Source organism: Danio rerio, chromosome 15 (assembly GCF_052040795.2).
Source record: "Danio rerio strain M-AB ecotype USA chromosome 15, GRCz13ab, whole genome shotgun sequence".
Lineage (NCBI taxonomy): Eukaryota > Metazoa > Chordata > Actinopteri > Cypriniformes > Danionidae > Danio > Danio rerio.
In genome coordinates, this window is record NC_141035.1 from 18,975,405 (window position 1) to 18,995,573 (window position 20,169).

The 20,169-nt window shown below is 33.7% G+C and overlaps 1 protein-coding gene and 1 long non-coding RNA gene across 3 annotated transcripts in view; one reads left to right on the forward strand and one right to left on the reverse strand.

Moving 5' to 3' along the window:
* nxn (nucleoredoxin) overlaps positions 1 to 10,354 on the reverse strand; it is a 148,682-nt gene extending 138,328 nt beyond the window's left edge. The window contains exon 1 of one of the 2 annotated variants that reach the window (XR_015508613.1): positions 9,867 to 10,354. Coding sequence is in view for 1 of the 2 variants with exons in the window: in NM_001020595.1 (NP_001018431.1) it covers positions 9,867 to 10,175 (309 nt within the window). In the remaining variant the exon portion in view is untranslated. 2 annotated transcript variants of the gene reach the window in all.
* A 1,228-nt stretch (positions 10,355 to 11,582) lies between these two features.
* Positions 11,583 to 16,059, forward strand: LOC147840577 (uncharacterized). Its single transcript, XR_015509202.1, has 6 exons — positions 11,583 to 12,473; positions 12,787 to 12,842; positions 13,409 to 13,467; positions 14,201 to 14,315; positions 14,580 to 14,691; positions 15,822 to 16,059. It is a non-coding gene; the product is annotated as an uncharacterized LOC147840577 (long non-coding RNA).
* Positions 16,060 to 20,169: the final 4,110 nt, after the last annotated feature.

Sequence of the window (20,169 nt, forward strand, 5' to 3'; positions counted from 1 at the left end):
TAGAGGTGTGAAAACACCCTGCTGAAACGAGGGGGTTTCATGGCCCTTTAAGTTGAAGTAATCAGGTATTTAATAACTCATTACCTTCAACACTGAGTTCAAAACTCTTTTCAAATGAGAATGAACTTTCAGTCAATTTCGAGTTAACTATACTCATTTCATTTGATAAAGTTGACTGTTGGGTTTTACAGTGTAGCTGCAATTGTCATGCATATCTGGTGAGAGAAGCAGGATTGTGTGTTCAGCAGTAAATCTCCTCCAAACACCAGAGGGCACTCTTGTGCCAACGCTACAAATATGAAGAAATCCAGGCAAATACCCATCCGCTTGGTAAGTCATAAAATGAAGAACTGTTTCCGGGTCCAAGCCCAAAAAAATATTCGTTTATGACCACTTTTTATTCTTTTTACGTAAACGTTATTATTACCATTTGTTGAGTCTCCCCATACAGTTTGATAAAGCGATTGGACCCAGAAGCCGATTCGCATTACGTCACACATAACAAGCAGATAGTGTTGCATTATAAGCAGAATTTAAATGCTTACTTTGAATCAGTGTCACTAAAAATCGCACAACTATTAAATCATCTCACAGAAAAATAAATTCTAACACTCAACTGAAGATGCGAAGTGAGTTTGGAGTGAAAACGCTTTTAAATATGCTATTTTCACTTGCAGACTTTACTACATGCAATTGTAGTTCACTGGGAAGTGTTGAAGACAGCAGTCATCATCACAGAACGATTATCTCAATTTCATTATTTTCTTTTTTTTTATGTCTGAGTTTGATTTGTAATTTTATATAGCTATTCAGTCAGTTATTACGACTTTGTAGTAAATGATGATCCATCTGAAAGTATGTGTTGGAGGTACTAGAACCGACTTTACCAACCCAATCTCACAAGGAAATGTAACTATTATACATATTGTCAGAAAAGTAGCTAATTTGAACAAATTAATATGATATCATTCATATGAAATTGTGCGATTTTTAAAAGTAGGCATGCCCCCAAACTCCACCCCTAACCCTACCGTAATTAGGAATGACTAAACCATATTAAAATGTATGAATGAGATTGTACCAATTAACACAAATTAGCTACTAAATAAAAAAAGTAACGAATTGCCACAAGATTACATTGGATTTACTGACAAAATGCGCATGAAAATCCCCATTGAATTGCCCAGCACTAGTTTTTAGTGCATAGGTCTCAAACTCAATTACTGGAGGGCTCATTTTTGCTCCATCCCTAATAAAACACAGCTGATCCAACTAATCAAGGTGTTCAAGACTCTTTTGAACAATTTGATTATTTAGATCAGCTGTGTTTAATTAGGGATGGAGCAAAACTGTGCAGAGCTGCGGCCCTCCAGGAATTGAGTTTGAGACCCATGATTTAGCATCATCCGCTTGCAATGGAACTGTAAACTGGTCACTGTCCAGAAGCTTGAATAAAAATTTAAAATTAAATGAATACTTCATTAAACTTAAAAAATCCACTGGCATTCATTGATAAGTTAAAGACAATTTGGTACAAGCTGATCACACATTGACAACAAACAATCTTCAAAAACTGACCACTTAGTAAAATAAAAAGCTCTGTAAATCATTTTCCAACACAACCTTTCTAATCAAAAATGAATTAGGTGCGTCTTTAACCTGAGCTCAGCTTTGTCTCAGCGAGCAGCATTATCAGCACACAGCGTCACTCAGCATAGAGAAAATCTGTGTTTGTCGCACTGAGCCGAATGTACCGCTCACTGATAACGAAGCTGGTATTATCACCTGCAGATAAGGCTGTCTTTTTCTCTCCGCCAGCCCTGAAATCAAAGCCGAGCAGAGGGGCACAGCTCTAGGATATGTGATGAACGGGGAGCGCCGGGTTTTTCATCAGATCACTGACACCCCGATGACAGCAGCCCTTAGCAATCTCTGAAGCTCCGAGCAGCTGTTTCTGAAACTGCAGAGATCCAGAAGGCCTCCTGCTCCTCTTTGCGCATGCGAGACCGCCAAGCCGGCTCAACGATTATTTTACGACACTGGCAGATCCAGGCTTTGGCAGTAACTGGGCTAAAGCCGTAATTGATTTACGAGCAGCTTTGTCCAATGCGCCTGACGCTAGTGTCCATGTAAGGCAGTGCCAACACAGTCTTCCCTTGATACCCTGCAGACAGCCACCACCAAACACAACTTCTCAAATCCTCAGAAGAAAAAAAACATTACTGGAAAAACACAAAAAATTATTTGGCTCAAATGCTGGAGACAGTAAATAGACCAATGAGTTTGCCTCACACTGGTGAGTGGGCTTGACAAACCACCTGTAAAAAAAACAACATTTTTTCATATCTCTGACACTTTAACTATTATGTACTGTTGACAGGTTTTCATCCACTATGGGGGGATCTTGTGTCTTAATTTGACCATAACGTTTTCTGTGTTTCAGCTAGCAGAATGATTTTTGGTGACAAATCTTATTTTGAGAAAATGCTTTAAATGAAAAGAAATCAACAATACACTGGGCAAATTGACTACGCTTTTTAATAATAGGGATGACAACATCCACTAAATTAAACTGTTGTAAAAGTGCATCAGATTATTTTACTTTTTTTTGTTGTTGTTGCATAAATTAACCTCAGTCCTGATCAAAATTACAAAATTTCTTAGAAAATTACAGGATTTAAACTATTTAAGTTCCAAATTCACAAATGATGTCACTGATTTGGTGACATTTGGTGAAAACACACACAAAATGATATACTTTCAATATAAATGTAATTGTTATATATACTACAGAACTACATGGAGTAAACAAAAGCAAAGACTGTGTATTTCTGCACCATCAAATGTGGTTTTGATGGAAGTCAATGGGGCAAAAACAGCCACCAACTGTTAATTAGGAAAAAAAAATACTTTAAAATACGTGCTTTTTGCACCGAATCAGTGACATTGTTTATGAACTTGGCAATTAAACAATTAAAACCCTGTAATTTTCTAAACAATTTAGTTGTTTTGATCAGGACTGAGGTTGATTAACAGATTTATGCAAAAAAAATTAAAATAAACAAATGTTTATCCGAAGCATTTTTAAAGCAGTTTAATCCAGTGGAGGTTTTAATCCCGAACAAAACAAAAGGCTATTACATTCGAGCAGTGCACAAGGGTTAACCAGGCACGTTCTTTAAAAAACAAAAAACAAATAAATGGATAAAACACACACACACACAGGCCTCCTGCTGGTCAATAATCCCGGCTCCACATTGCAGATCCTGCGATATCTGAATGCACGCATTGCGATTTCGATGCTGAAACATCATATTGTGTGCTGGCCTATGCCCTCTTCACCTGGTCTATTTACTCCTCGTTCAGTTCACTCCGTCTGTCCTGCTTTCCATCAGCCAGAGATTTGCTTACCCAGTCATGGAGAGATAAGCCCTCCACTCTAAAAGCAAATCCCTCACCATGTTGCGACCCCTTTTTAATATGCTGTGGATTTCAGACTTGGTAACGTCTGCAACCTGAAGGCAGGTGAAAGATTTTGCTATTAAAAATATATATATAATTTAAAACATCATTGTATTTAAAAAGGTCAAAATTAAAATAATTTGGAGTCTATCGGTAACCGTCAACTGCCTGATTTTTGTCAAGAAGACAAGGTGGTACAAAATTTGACAAAATCTCTAAGCAGGAAAATTCTTGCTTTAATCAATGTACCCTCAGAAAACTATAAAGCACTGTTTGTTTCACTTGTATCGTTGCTCTACTGTATTTATCAATGCTTGTGATTGGCTAATTATATTTTATGCGATGGCACTCTTCCACAAAATCACAAATCAATGTTGAATTAAATTTGGACAAACCTAAGGTTGGGTTACTTTTTTTTTTTAATTAAAATACATTTAAATTAATCAAAATAAATTATCCCAAAACTGTAATAAATAAATAACTAATAATAAAAAAAAATGAAACACATGACAACAAATGTTTTTTTTATCTTGTAATACACAGTTTAGCTTCATATTAAGTCAGACTGATGTAAATTAAGGTGACTAAAAAGGTTTGATCAAACCTAAAAATTAAAGGTTATAGATTTTACAGTGAATGTTTATGATTTGATTGGGTTTTCCATATTTGATCTAAGGTGTTACAATAACCCAGTAGTTTCATAGTGTCTTTTCTGTTTATAAAGGTATATTAAACTATTTATTGCACTGTAAAACCCAACAGTCAACTTTATCAAACGAAATGAGAGTAGCTAACTCAAAATTTACTGCAAGTTAATTCTACTCATTTGAAAAGTTTTGAACTCAGCGTTGAAGGTATTGAGTTATTATACCTGATTAACTCAACTTAAATGGAGTATGTTCACAGTACTCATATAGATTAAGTTTTTTTTACTTAAATGGTTTGTAGCAATCGGTTTCCTCAAATGGTTTGAGTTGCCTTAACTTATTTGATTTTACAGTACTCAGTTAGTTTGAGTTGTTTTCACTTATTGGGTTTTACTGTGCTCAAAGTGCTTCGTTAAGTCAAATGGATTAAGTTCACAATACACATTAGGATTAGTTTTTTAACCTTAAATGGTTTGTTGTAGTCGGTTTCCTCAAATGGTTTGAGTTACCTTAACTTATTGGATTTTACAGTGTGTAAATAAATATTTGTTATGTTTATTTATTTGATTATTTATTTATTTGATTTTTAATAAAACTAAAGCAAAATGTGAGGTATAGGCCCACAAAAAAAAATCTGCTTGTGCAGATTTACGCAGATTAGCCTATCATTAAGTCTATGTATTTACTTGTGTAAATTTATATTTATTCAGTTTTTAAATTGATTTTACTAATATTATTGTGACATAATAATAGTAATATTAAGATGTTCATATGATTTATTTACAATACAGGTTGTAAAGTAATATGTTCTGTCTTTTAGTAGACGTATTATATGAAAGACTCGCTTTGTTAACTAAATAAGTAGATGTAATTGGATTTGCATTGTGCACATTAAATAAAAGTCAAAAAATTTATATTTTTTATTTCATAAATAAGTTTTTCGATACAGTATGATACTCCTAAAATCATTCCACATATATCAACTAAATTTTTACAAGATTCTCAGCACAAATAGTAGAAAATGTCAGCAGAATTTGTCTGGCTATTACTTTAAGAAAAACAGGGTTTGAATTACACCAAAAAAAAAAAAGGAAATTTATTTACGATTTACTTTCTCTAGAGTAATTTTAAATCTTTGTGATATTTTAAAGAAAAAAATGAAAACCTGTAACCACTGACTATGCAAGGTAATTCCTGCCAATTTTAAATAAATGAAAAAAACACTAGAAATTAAAATGAAAACCAGATTAACAATTTCATTATATACTGTTTGCATATTTATCTGCCAAAGCTGAAAATGAAATGAAATTATTGAAATTATGTAAATTATTTACATTTAATTTTTACCGTGACAACACACTGTCTTTGTCAAATTGATAATTAAAACAAAGTTGCCAATTTAGTTGTGTTTGCATTGTAAACATTAAATAAAAATAAAAAGTTTTTTTTTTATTTCATATATTAAGTTTTTAGTAATGATACTTCGAAAATCATTACATAAATTTACAGATTGTTCACAAAATTCTCTGCAGAAATAGCAGAAAATGTCCAGTTTCTAGCTTCTTCAAAATATCTTCTGTTGTGTTCAACATTAGAAAGAAAAATCAAACAGGCTTGGATCAAGTAAAGGGGAGTAAATTTTTTTTTTTTTTTCATTTTTGAGTGAACTATCCCTTTAAATGAACACAAATAATTAAGATTGGCTGAAGTAATGTCTATTTTGGTTTCATGCAGTAGTTGTATATTCTGCAGTTTTCAGTGTAGTAAACTAGAATTCCACAGACGAGGTCTGGTCAGAGATGAGTCCTGCAATCAAACACAGCCTCTATTTTGCCCAGGGAGAGAGGGGGGGGAATGAGCCACTTAATACCCCGCGGTCCCACAACCTCGACTCAGCTGTGCAGCAGGCCAGCATCACACAGCAATTAAAGCCTTCAAATGAACACAAACACAAAAGAGCCACTATATTCACTCTCCCATGAACAGAGGAAAGAGGATTCATCCTGATGCTGCTGGGTGCTGCAAATATTAGGAACGAGACGTTGGTCAGTCAAGAGTCTTCACAGCTCAGACGCTCCGCAGGACACAGGATTTTATTACATCAAAACAAACACTCTTATCTGGAGCAGACCGAGCCGGTGCATCAAACTAAATAAGACTCAAGTGAAAATCGAGATGCGTGATTCCCCCTAACAGCGGCCTACAATGGTTTAGGATTATTTATGGCTGCATATTATGTTACGTGTTCCGGTTTAGTCTGTCTTGCTAAAGGCAAACGCATTTTGGCATTCAATGTTAAACATGTTGCTAATAAGAGGAAATAAGAAGGGGGAAATGTGATTTAGTGTTTAAGCCTATACAAGGAGCAAACTATGCTCTTATTTTTATGTACACAGCATATGTTTAAATGTATATGATTTAATATAAAACATTTCTTAATATCTTTAATGCATTTAAACTGCACTAACAAACTATATGATCAATTAATCATGATAGCATACATTATTAGTTCATTGTAACCAAGTTAATCATGTTCTAACTTAATTTTATAAGTTATGCGAGCTGTTTTAAGTCAGCTTAACATAATATAAATTCAATGGAAGTTCAATTTAAAAGGTGCCCAAACTCCTTCAGAGATCTTGTCTCTTAATATACAGTTTATCTTTGCTATTGTCAAGTTTGTAACCATGTCTTTCGACCACCATCATGGTGTGCACACATTTTTTTTTATTATTTAAATAAAAAATCAGTTTAGCTTGAAAAATACATATATTTATAAATATTTAAAAAAGTAAAATATTCAGGTGAAAAAAAAAGTTTGACATAATGTGCCCTGTTTATTTGTGTTTAGGCTTGTCACAATAATCAATATAACAACTTATTGTGAAATACTTGGAGATGATCTTAATATTTTTGGCCATTGCAATGTATACAAATTCACAAATAACGTTAAAGCCATTTTACAATGAAATTTACATTCTACCTTACTGGTATCAATGTTTATATTTGAATATTTAACAAAGGATTTTTAATAATATTTATAAGAGGAAATTTACCTTTTTAATGTCAAATTATAGAATCTAAATAACCTTAAGAATGAAACGTTTTTTAAAATGTTTAGGGCTATTTGCAGTATTATGCTCTTATACAATCATGATATAATCGGTGGCATAAAGATAATAACAATATTATCTCGCTTATCGACACAATTTCTGTGGCAATATGTGGCACAACAAAGTTTCCTTATGGTGTCAGGCATCTTTGTGGTTTTATTTTTGGAGCAAAACAGAATGACTACACATTTTGAAAAATGTCTAGTAAAATATTATCAACTGTCATCATGGCAAAGATAAAATAAATCAGTGATTAGAAATGAGTTATTAAAACTATTATGTTAAGAAATGTGTTGAAAAAATCTTCTCTCGGTTAAATAGAAATTGGGGAAATAAATAAACAGGGTGGCTAATAATTCTGACTTCACATGTTTGTGTTTTTTTTTCCTGTACTGGGTTGCAGCTGGAAGGGCATCTGCTGCGTAAAACATATGGTGGAATAGTTGGCAGTTTATTCCGCTGTGGTGACCCCTGATAAATAAGGGACTAAGCTGAATAAAATGAACGAATTAAATGTTTATTTTCGCACATGAGAATTTGGATAATTAAAAAATACAATAATTCTGGCTACTGGCAGGAGATCATAATGATGTTAATACTATATGTGGAAATATCTGCAAACAATTAGAACTAAACATTTGGAAATAAGACAATACATAATCCTTAAATCTATTAAAAAAAAAACATTTACTAAAACAAACCAAAAAAAAAAAAAAGGTTTTCCTCTGGAATTTGAAGTGATATATTTTGCACAAAACTGCTACATATCATTATACAATAAAAAATTACATAAATGGAAAAAAATAAATAATAAAATAAAAAAGGGAAACCATTCAAATGTAGTTATGGCCTAAAGAAATAAAAGTACCATCCAAGCAGTATTCTTTCAGCTTCATTCCGCACTGAATATCTTTTACAAAAAGCAACTCTTGCACAACACAGCAAACACAAATCTAAGCTTAATTACCCTCGCTCTTCCCTAAACAACACAATACTTCATTGTTTATATTCTCACCGCACATGCACACACAAAGCATTTCCCATCCTGCATTATGAAAACACTGCATGTGACACAATCAGCATTTTTACACGGTGGCAAATTTGATCCTAAACATTTATATGCCTGCCACCGATGCCACTGTAAAACCAGTATGAGCCATTAAACCTACATCATTTGCTTGTCAGCGAGACCTGCCAAGACATGCTGCGGGAGGTGGAGCTGGTGCAGTGGACCAAAATGGATCCCAGCACACAGGGGCAAATCTGAGCATGATCCAAATGGTATTATCCATAAAAAATAAACACTACAGCACTGCAATATCAAACTAATGAGAGGGCGGTAAATGTACAGGAGAAAAAGAAGAACACACACACAGTAACACACACACACACTAACACATACAGTACTTTCAATGCAATTCTGCCAATCGTAATAAATGAATTAACATCTCTGGCAGTAATCCAGATTTAATAAAGGTCATTTCTCATCACTTATGCAACCTGAAGCATTATTTGAAGATATTTATGTGTGGATAACTCAATTAAAAGTGTTCCGAGATGCAGATTTGTTTTAGTAAATGACATAAAAACAGGCCTTTAATCTGAACACCCAATGTGCTTTTAATAATGAAACAGGTTTGTTTAGTTTTAGAAAAAAACTGCTACACCTTTATTTGAAAAGGGACTATAAAACGATTAAATAAATCATGTTTTATAGTTATTTAATCATTCGAAAATTAACCTGTGCACTTAAGAGCAAATATTAACTCCAAATGTCAAAAGGAAAATCTTTAATTCACCTTGTAAAGATGGATTTGGCATCTAATTATTTCTCTGATTATTTTGTAACAGCTTATAATAATCTCATCCGTAATTAAGGTGTTTTCCTGAACAGCCTTTTTCCCCTTATACTGGATGTGTCTGAAAGTTAAGGGGAACATAAGCAGCCGGGATTTTTTAACTATGTAAGCAAGTGTAAACCAAAAAAGAAATGTTTAGGTTGGCAGCTCATATATGGGATGGTGATTGTGTAATGGTTTAGGCAGGGTTATGTGTGTGCTGTGGTTTGTAAAGGATGTGTTTGCAGCACACCCAACAGAATAAAGCCTCCAGCTAAAATAAAAAGACACCTGCCTACAACAAATGATTTATTATTTTCTGGGATTATAGGTTATTCATATAGCGCTCAGTGAGAGTAATCATAAAATTCAAGTGTGGCTGCTTTTCTTTGTGCGTTTTATCAGGAAAACATTCCACCTTTTTTGTCTGCCAAAAGTCTTTTGCAACAAAAACTGAAAAAAATAAGATTTGATTCATAGAATTGAAGAATAAAAAATACATAATGATAATGCTGCCTTGAAAAAATAAGAAAAATCTCAGTTTTTATGTTCAGTGTAACCAATAAAGCTTTTTTTAATTCATGCTCTGGGAACAATATAAATATTTGGAAGAATATAATAACAAAACTGATCATTTACCATGAACCAATTAGTTATTATAAGAGGTCAAAAGATGTCAACCTTTCAGATCCGACTTTTTTCTATCCTTTACACCTGCCCACACACTCACACAAACCAGTCTGTTCATGACATCGATCAATGCATGACTTAATAAACATCAATACGTATGTCATCCATCATCTTACCTTTTTGTGTCTGTCTTTAAAAGGCAACGCCGGCCATTGCATCTCCTGCAAGAAGTCCTGCCACTGTTTCTGGTCCTGATCCGAAGAGATGAAGACGATTTCCAATTTGTCCTTGTGCTCGGAGGATTTCTTAAACTTGCTGTAAAACTCGGTCAGACTGGCGTTGAACTGCTTGCAGGGGCCGTTTAAACTGCAGCCGAAGTAAAGCCCGAGCAGAGACAGCCTGCTGCCCAGCGCCTGCACATCCACCTCGGCTTTCTCCCCGTTGACGAGCCGCTCTCCGAGCAGATTCACCAGAAACTCCGACATCGCTGCTGAGCCCTCGAAACCGACTCCTTGTGCTTTTGTTCGCTTATTTGGCGGGTATGAACTGAAGCCAGGTGGATATCCCGAGGCCCGTGTGTCCGGTTTGTAAGCGGCGCGGGATCGAGCGCAGAGGCAACGGCCGTCGAGCGTCTCCACTGAGCGGTGTTCAGGAATGCGCTGCTCCGCTCATAGAGACCGGCCCTCGGCGACAGCGACTGCAGACTCCCGCTGCGAGCCTCTCGCTACATCTAGTGGACACATGCTGCCATTGCACGTACTGTAGAGGGTGTTCAATGAAGATGTCGATTTTTATACAATTTAGTGATGTCATTAAAAAAAAACTTTGACTCGAAAACTTCCTTTGAGTAAACTGATAGAAAATAAAATAGAATACAAGTTAAAAACAATATCCTTATTTAAATACATTTTAATAGTTAAAATGATAACTTAAGTCTGCGTTAAGTGGTTATAGTGCCTTATATGTTAAAGCTTATAATACTGCAATTAAATAATTTCAAACAACAAAATTATTAATTATAAGGAAAGATTTAAATTTGAATTTTCTAAGTTAGATCCACTGTTGGACGTTGCTGCCATATGGCAGCATTTCATAAAGTACCATAAAAAAAGATTGTTTTCCCAAAAAATTTTAAGTTTTAAATTTTATGCCATTTTAAGAAAAGAAAAACAGTCAAATATTTTTTTTATATATTTATCATAATGTGTGTGGTAAAGGGTTAACTAACTAAATGAGTCAAATTTATTAACATATGAGTCTCTTATATACTCTTATAATAGAGGTACATGAGCTGTCACTGGAGTGATACCTTACACTGTAAACGATTTCTGTTGTTTTCACAGTATTATACTGCATTTCTCAACAGTTGTTTACTGTATAAGCTGTGCACAGTGTGTTACTGTATATATTGCTGTTTTCATAGCATGATAATGTATTTTCAACATTTCCATACTGTGAACATGATTAACAGTATGCTACTGAAGATTTTACAATGAATTTGGGGAAAAAATCAGTTACTGTGCATCTAAATACAGTACTGCAAATGACCATGAAAAACTCTACACACACTTTGTATTATTATTATTATTATGTTTATTTTATTTTTTGACAAAGTATTTTGTGAAGAAAAATAAACTAACCAGTTTCTTCAGACTGTTCAGTGCATAAAACTGTCCCCTGGTTTTCCACTTTTGGGTGTACTGCACCTTAATTTTATAAGGTTAACATGAAAATATTAAATCATTTTTAATCAACATAACTTTGTGCTTAACCAAAACGTAAACTGGAACAAAAGTAATTGATTCATGAAACCAAAGTCAGCTTAAATGTCAGAATGACCAGCTTGCTTTAGACGGATTCATGAGGTTAGGGCACCCATTACCATGGAGGTCACATCTCCGCATTTTCAAAACAATATTTTAAAATACGCACCATCTCTATAAATAAACCACAGACTTGAGTTTAAAACAACTACATTCCCGCATGAAAAACGATTAAAACTAAATTTCATAACACATTCATTATAGAGCCATCTAAGACCGGTGCAAGTCTTACATGTCTAGCCGATTATAACCTCGTTTCGCCGGATACATTAGTGATGATGGACACCCTGGAGGTCAGAATCTCCGCTATCGGCAAAGCACGCTTAAAATTTACACATGATATCTATAAATAAACCACAGATTTGAGTTTGTAAGAACTACATTCTCGCATGAAACACTGTTAAAATTTAATTTCGTGACATATTAAACGCAATATTTATAATATTAGCTGGGCTTTCTCATCCGCCATTACCATTTGCTTGTTGATGTGAAATGAATTCTGGGAGAAAAAAAAATATTAATTCTCAAAACACTTCAAACGAATTTTATTCTTATTGTCAAGGTCAGATATATGTAATAATTTCGCTGGTAAAGTGAATAAAAAACAATGTTACTATATTGTAATCAATATCACGTTTGCACTGGTTCGGTTCAGCACTCGAGCGACTCTGAATCGTATTGAACCGTTTGCTCGGGAATTATTTGATCACACGTGTTCACAAGCACATTCAGCAATATGCAATTAGTGTATAATTATTGTATAAATGCGTGTGGCCAAGCAGTATTACGAAATAGTAATGAATCATATACAGAAAGGAATCGGTTTTAGGCGGATTCAAATTTTTACTGTTCACTAAGGAGCCGATTCATAGAACCGAACGGACACGACTCGACCTGCAGGCAACGGCTCTCCTAATTTGAAATTCACCTGTCGTCCTTCATCCAGCGAATTCATCCTCGGTAAGTGTTTTAAAGTCAAATTCTGTCCGTTGAAGGATTGTTTTGTATATATTTCTGTGTATTGAGTGTGTAATTTAAAACAATTAACCAAGTGACATTAGTTGTAACGTTAGGTTCTTATGTTTTGTCACGCTGTCCGTTAACAAATGGTATTTTAAACAAGAAATAACAGACGCCAGGCGGTCATTGTAGTGTTTGCGAGGTATTAGATACAGTGAGTTTATCTTTAGTGAGTTTTTGACCATACGCTAAGTTACCTGAAAAAACATAACTTTAACTTATTGTAACTGCATTAATGAATTCTCTATTTCAGCACAACACTGAGATGAAGACGAAGTCACCATGAAAAGTTAAACGTTTACCGTTAAGGTAAGCTCTGGTCTTCACATAGTCATTTTGACTAAACTATCATTATGGTAAAATTTTTCAACTGTAAGTTAGTTATTTAAACTAAACTCATAATGAAATGAGTCTTAACTGTTTTATTAAATGGAGCTGAAAATTAAATGCAGTTGAATTATTTTAAGCTAAAGTTAATATTAACAAAATACATATTAATTGTCTGTTTCTCAATAATGTTAATGAGCTTGATGTATAGTGTGTCATTAATTGTACATTTAATTTTTGGTGTTCAGGTGTACCTGAGGTGAGTGTACGTTCTGAGTACACAGATATAAGCCAAAGTCATTATCACTATATATATATATATATATATATATATATATATATATATATATATATATATATATATATATATATATATATATATATATATAAATATATCCGTCCTATTCTAAGAGAAATTGATGGGGTTAGGGAATGATTTGTGTACAAATGTATTTTAACCCCATACAGATTGGTATGGTTGTACCATAGATTTAGATTAATTAATGTTAAGTCTTATTTTACTCTTATTATATTTATCTGTTTTTCAGCTACGTAATTGATGTTGAAAAACTGATGCTACCAATCACTCCTCACTTGATTATTCAAGGTAATGTTGATGTCTTCCTCATTTTGATTAGATTTTTAAATGTCAAGTTGTTCACAGATTTGTTGTGAGGAGTTTCATGTACAACCTCTTTTTCTTCTTCCAGCAGTTCCTAAGATAAAAAAAATCTGGTGTTAAAACAGCCACGGCTATGCTATTTGCCTACCAAGTGCTGAGTAAATATTAGACAAACATTTTTTTCTATAACTGTTGTCTTTGTGTTTATTAGCAATTTTACTGGGCATATGTGTTTGTTTGTTTTTCAAACAGCCTGGAAACTGTAAGTTTAGTTCAATATGTTATTTTATGCTATTCATTTTTGTCTTAACATGGATTGCATGTTGAAGCTATCGTTTCATAGTGGGAAAATGTAAAAGAGAATCACTGAATACAATGGCATAATGATTCTGCTTGTTCACAGAAGGGACAGTTCACCCAAAAATGAAAATAATAGCATCTTTGGCATTCTCCACTTGTTTCAAAATAGTTAAATATTTATTTTGTTCCGTTGAACACAAACTCATATTTTTTAAAGAAATTTGGTTTAAATATGGATGTCAATAGTTACTGGTTACTAACATTCTTAAAAATATCTGCTTTAGTGTTTAACAGAAATTCAAACTAGTTTAAAACATGTGGAGTAAATAGTGGCAAAATAGTAAACTATTCCTTTAAATATTTTATTCTGAGACTTTTATTTATATGTGTCTTGTCTTTTGTCATATTGTCCTTCTAGCCCAGATTGTGATGGACCTGGAATGCGACACCAGTTACTCTTAAGACAAGAACCGAATAAAGCACAGATGTGGAGGGATTTGCAGCCAAACTAACTGGAGGGAAGGAACCTTTAGGTAAAAGCACCTGCTTTATTTAGATCTGAAGTATTTTATTTGACATAGAGATTTATTGTTTTAATTCTAATTTAAAGCAAACAAGGTTGAGCACCCCTGGTCTAAAAGCTCAAAAATGCTGTTTCCGTGATAAGGTTAAATGTAGTTCAGAAATAGATTCATTAGGATCAATGCTTAAAGCAAACATTTTCTTCTCTCTGTAGACCAAACATGTTTACTATCCCTCACATTTTAATAAATTGTTTCTGTTTTTGTTTCTTACAGTGTGGGTGAACATTCTACCTGAATGTCCAACAAAGGCTGCACAAGAGCTCATTTGATAGCACATATTCTGTCCTGTCTACATCTCTGATGACCTGGAAGTGCTTTGACATCAGTGAGTAATACATCTTTATATTGTCATGCATACAGGATTTCTGTAAGCTTAGCTTTAATGTTAGTTTGTAATCAGCAGTGACTGTTTTAAAAAATTAAGTATTTAAATTATTCTAAACGTTTTACTGATGCTGTGCACAGTAACGTTATGATGATTTAGTTTGAGGAAATGTCACTGGAGAGGTGTTCGTATACTAAAATATACTTTTTTTCGTATACTTTTTTTTAATAAAAAATAAATAAATAAATAAATTGTATGAAATGACTCGATAAAATGTTTATTTGTCTCGCTGACATGCCATCACTGCTGCATATTGAAATACAGTAATGTGAATTGACAGCAGAATATTACCACAAACATTTCATGAAGTAGGCTAGACTGCTCTTTAGTTCTCTACTCAACTTTAACACATTTCCTCGTGTCGCTGAGCCTCTCTACAGATTTTGCCAAAAATGAATGCTTAGTGATTACTTTGTTTTATGCAAACCATATATCAGTAACTTATCATTAGCATTATTTTTAAAAAAATCACCCACAGCTTTCATGTTCTCTAACGCAATCTTGTTTGTAAGTTAGAAGTGGATTTATACATGTTAAAAGCCTTAAACTATTTAATTAACATTAGTCACGTTAAATTAGATTATTTTATTTATTTAATTTTAAATATGTAGCCTCTTAAAGTGAGAATGAACTGTGTTCACCCCTCTTAAATCCGTGGAAGCACTAGTAGTGTGATCATGGAATCAGATATTCAAGCTATACAGAGTCGGACATTAAGTTAAGATGAGACTTTATTTTTTACACACCTGTGTGGACACCTGACTAGCGATCTTCAAGAACAATGCCCGCTGATCTTTTCCCCATTAACGTTAGTGTAATTGTGAATTGACAACAAACTGTATTTCACCAACAAAAACAATTAAAAAACTGTTTTATATGACTGATATATATATATATATATATATATATATATATATATATATATATATATATATATATATATATATATATATCAAACTATATATATATATTTAAACAGCAGTGCAGTGTTTCGTTTCTAAATGAATTAAATGGTTTGAGGGATGATTAGTCTTTACTTCAGTGATTGATTTTGCTTGTCATTTTTGCAGGATCATCATCATGTTGCTGCCCTTTTTCACTGTCCCTTTCCACATCATTTGGCCTTCATCATTTCCTGTCTTGTAGCAGTATTCTCACATTTTTTAAAATTGTAATAATTTTTGATGCATTAATTGTTGACTGGTTTTAATGATCAACTGTTTATTAGTGTTCTGTTGCTCTGTTATATTGAATTATTGCTACTGTTTTAGCATGGTTTACACAATAAACCTTTATTGTGAAGTTAAAGTTTCAGTTTCTTTATTTTTCTTGTACGTCTTGAACAGTTAAAATAACACTTGTGCAATTTTTGAACATTTTTACCCATTATAAAGTAGCACTATTAAATAAAATAAAATAACATTTAATAACTGTAAAATACTATACAGTAATATTGAAAGTAACATTAAAATACCTTAGTTCTTCATGGTAAAAATGTACAATAAAATACTGTTTTCAGTTTTGCAGTATGTGCACCACTACTGTAATTAGTGTTACAGTAAAAATCAACAACAGTAAAATGATGTATTACATTTTACAGTAAATGTAATACTAATGTAATTAGTATTACAGTAATGTTACTGTTTTATGAAATACAGCAGCTACTGGATAATTGTTGCCAGTAACTTACTGTTAATTTAACAAGAAATCGTTTACAGTGTATAAAAGGTACAAACTTGTACCTTTAAGGTCCATAACAATACCTCAGGGGTACATATTAGTATCTAAAAAGTACAAAAGTGTTACTCTTAAAATTTGTAGGTACTAATAAATACTTTTGAGATACTAATATGGACCCTTCAAATACAAGTGTGCTACTTTTGAAAAGGCACCACCCCAGTGAGAGCTCGCGTACCTTTATTTCTGGGAGTGTAAAATGACCCCTTATACACACTTTCCAAACAACTCATATTCCAACAGCTTTCATTTATTCTATTATTTTTTGGTGAATATTATTAAAAACAAACCTAATATTGCCTTATCATGTAATCAACATACAGTAAATATAAATATTTTCTTTAGTAAATATTATAACAAATAAACAACAAGTATTCAGATGCATAAGAATAGTGTAGCTACTAGCTAACATTCATTCATTTTCTTGTCGGCTTAGTCCCTTTATTAATCCGGGGTCGCCACAGCAGAATGAACCGCCAACTTATGCAGCAAGTGTTTACACAGCGGATGCCCTTCCAGCCGCAACCCATCTCTGGGAAACATCCACACACACACACACACATACACACATACACTACGGACAATTTAGCCTACACAATTCACCTGTACCGCATGTCTTTAGACTGTGGGGGAAACTGGAGCACCCGGAGGAAACCCACGCGAAGGCGAAGAACATGCAAACTCCACACAGAGTCGAGGTTCGAACCATCGACCCAGCAACCTTCTTGCTTTGAGGCGACAGCACTATCTACTGCGCCACTGCCTCACCCCCTCCTAGCTAACAATGTTTATATATTATGCTATATATTATAGTACACCTGTCTTATCTGATTTGAGCAAACTTACAGTACCTGAACTTCCTCTATCAAATGTCCAGTCTGCATCATTCTCATGGTCACTAAAATCCATCTCATCCTCACTTTTATCTGCTGGAAGAGCCAGTTGTGTCATTTTCTTCTTTCACTAATTATAAAACATGTGCTCCCTAATACACTGTTCCCTGTATTCATATGTATTCAAAAATAGTATTGACATTAAAACTAGATTTTATCCATAATGCAAATGGCATTAACACATGACTTATCAACATTATATTACTAGCTTTCATGTTGCTATTGTCACTACTTAAAAGTTCATAGCTGAACTAGCTAAACCGTTGCAATATTGCATGTTCCACTATTGCACATGCACCATTTAGCAACACTTACATTTGATCGATTTATAAAAAACTAATTTGATTTAAAAAAAAAAAAAAAAAAGAGCTGGCAATATGTCATTAAACATAGTCTTAGATATTTTTGTGGGTCTGACATAATTTAGCAATTACTCACACTTAACGCCAGTCTGTCAGAAATCACGCCACAGAAAAAGACTGAATGTCATGTGACTTAATCAAAGCACATCAATGGCTACACTAAGGTCTTCTCGTTCCAAAAAATAAATAAATAAATAAATAAAAATATATATATGTTGGTCTTAAAGAAACATTGGCAGGGAAATGAACATAAGGATCATGTTGCCATATGGTGACACCGTGCAGTAGAGGGTTCAAAATATGATCTTTAGAGTTTTTAGATATTTACCTATAAGAGATTTTAGGAAATCTTTACTGGTTTTGAAATTATAACCATACACCAGACACTTGAAAATATAACAAAACACAACCTAGAAAAAGTTTTTTTAATATTACTTATTATTAGATAAGGTTAATTCAAACACTGACAAAATGAGGAAAGAGTGGCAGAAGGAGCTTAATACAGAGATATCAGATGAGTCGGAAGATTATCTTTCCAAAATTCATTATGGTTCTATTAACACGAGACACAGACTGATTCAATTTAAAGTTATCCACAGACTTCATTATTAAAAAGTAAAATTACATTAGATTTTCCCAAATGTATCCTTGTTGTGCAGTAACATTGAAGGTACATGGACGCACTCATTCTGGTCATGCTATAAAATTTAGTTAATTTTGGCAGAACATTTTTAATTTTATATCTAAAGTATACAGGATTGCCAAAGCTAAAATTGGGCTATTTTGGAGACACCTCAGAAATAGGAGATAACACAGGCAGTATCTTTGTGTACGATATTAGCAAATAAAATAATTTTACAAATTTTTAAGTCAGATCACGTGACTGTCTTAGAAACCTGGAGGAGCTTGAGTTATGTGTTGCCCATGGAAGAAATGCGATATGGGATGGCAAACAAACTAAACATATTTTTTAAAATTTGGAACCCAATGTGTTTTACATCAGTAATGCTGACTTGTAACTCATTATAGGACAGATTGGTTTGGCATTTGTCAAGTTGTAGAGCCTACACATTTCTCTGTAATTTATTCATTTTTTATTCATTTTCTTGTCGGCTTAGTCCCTTTGTTAATCTGGGGTCACCACAGCGGAATGAACTGCCAACTTATCCAGCATATGTTTTTACGCAGCGGATGCTTTTCCATCTGCAACCCATCTCTGGGAAACATCCATACACACTCATTCACACACTACAGACAATTTAGCCAACCCAATTCACCTGTACCGCATGTCTTTGGACTGTGGGGGAAGCCGGAGCACCCGGAGGAAACCCACACGAATACAGGAAGAACATGCTAACTCCACACAGAAACGCCAACTGACCCAGCAGAGGTTCGAACCAGCGACCTTCTTGCTGCGAGGCGACAGCCCTACCTACTGCGCCACTGCATCGCCCTATTTATTTTTTTATTTAAATAAATTTTTTCCTCTTATGCTTTCTGGAAGATATTGTATTATGATGTGTGTGGCTGCTTGTGTTAAGTGAAATGGCCTTTTACCCATTTTTTAGTTTGTTTGTTCTGTTAAAGTTATTGTTTGTTTTGTTATGCTAAAAACAATAAAAAGATGTAAAAAAAAATTAGAAAAAGTTTAACAATAATTATAAAAACTATCAATTCAATATTTAAGATAAATAGGTTTACTTCTATTGCCACAGCCATATCACCCTGCAGCCCTAGACTGGTTACTTACTAAAGGTAAGCGGGTGTAAGTGAGGCCAGCAGGAGTGTTTATGCTGTGGTCTGTGTCAGTCCTAATGCCCTGTATAGAAGACGGGACAATATAAAATCACATACTTACATACTTACTTACAGCTGCAAACATGCTTCTGTCAAGTTTGTTTATTATAGATCAGAACCATTGCGTGGGAACTGGCGTACACACAAAAATGTGGGTGGGAAGGTGCGTATGCCACTGCACGCAAAGGTTCTGATCTATAAAAACAAATGTCAGTTTGAGCGTTTAGAAACAACACTTTTGGATGATGAATCACTTTTTTGGGGTGATGGATGGATTAAAAAGATTCTCGGAGTAACAAAATCATGTTTTAAGGTTTTTAAACTGACATCCAGGGGGGCCCATGGGGTCACCACGTAAAAGTTTCCAAAACTCCAAAAGTTTCCAGGGCCAGACAAAACCTGCAGACACAGCATTACAAAATTTTGTAAAAAAAAATATATATATAAATAAAAATCTTTATGCAGGAATATCTTCATTAGAAAAGATTTATGCAGAACAAATTTGAGTATAGGAGCTGAAAACTCCAGTTGTTTGGTAAAAGCTACAGCAGATCTCTCATATAATACATCCACTAAAATACAAAAAATTACTTTACAAAGTTAATTAGATATAGATTATCTAAACATTT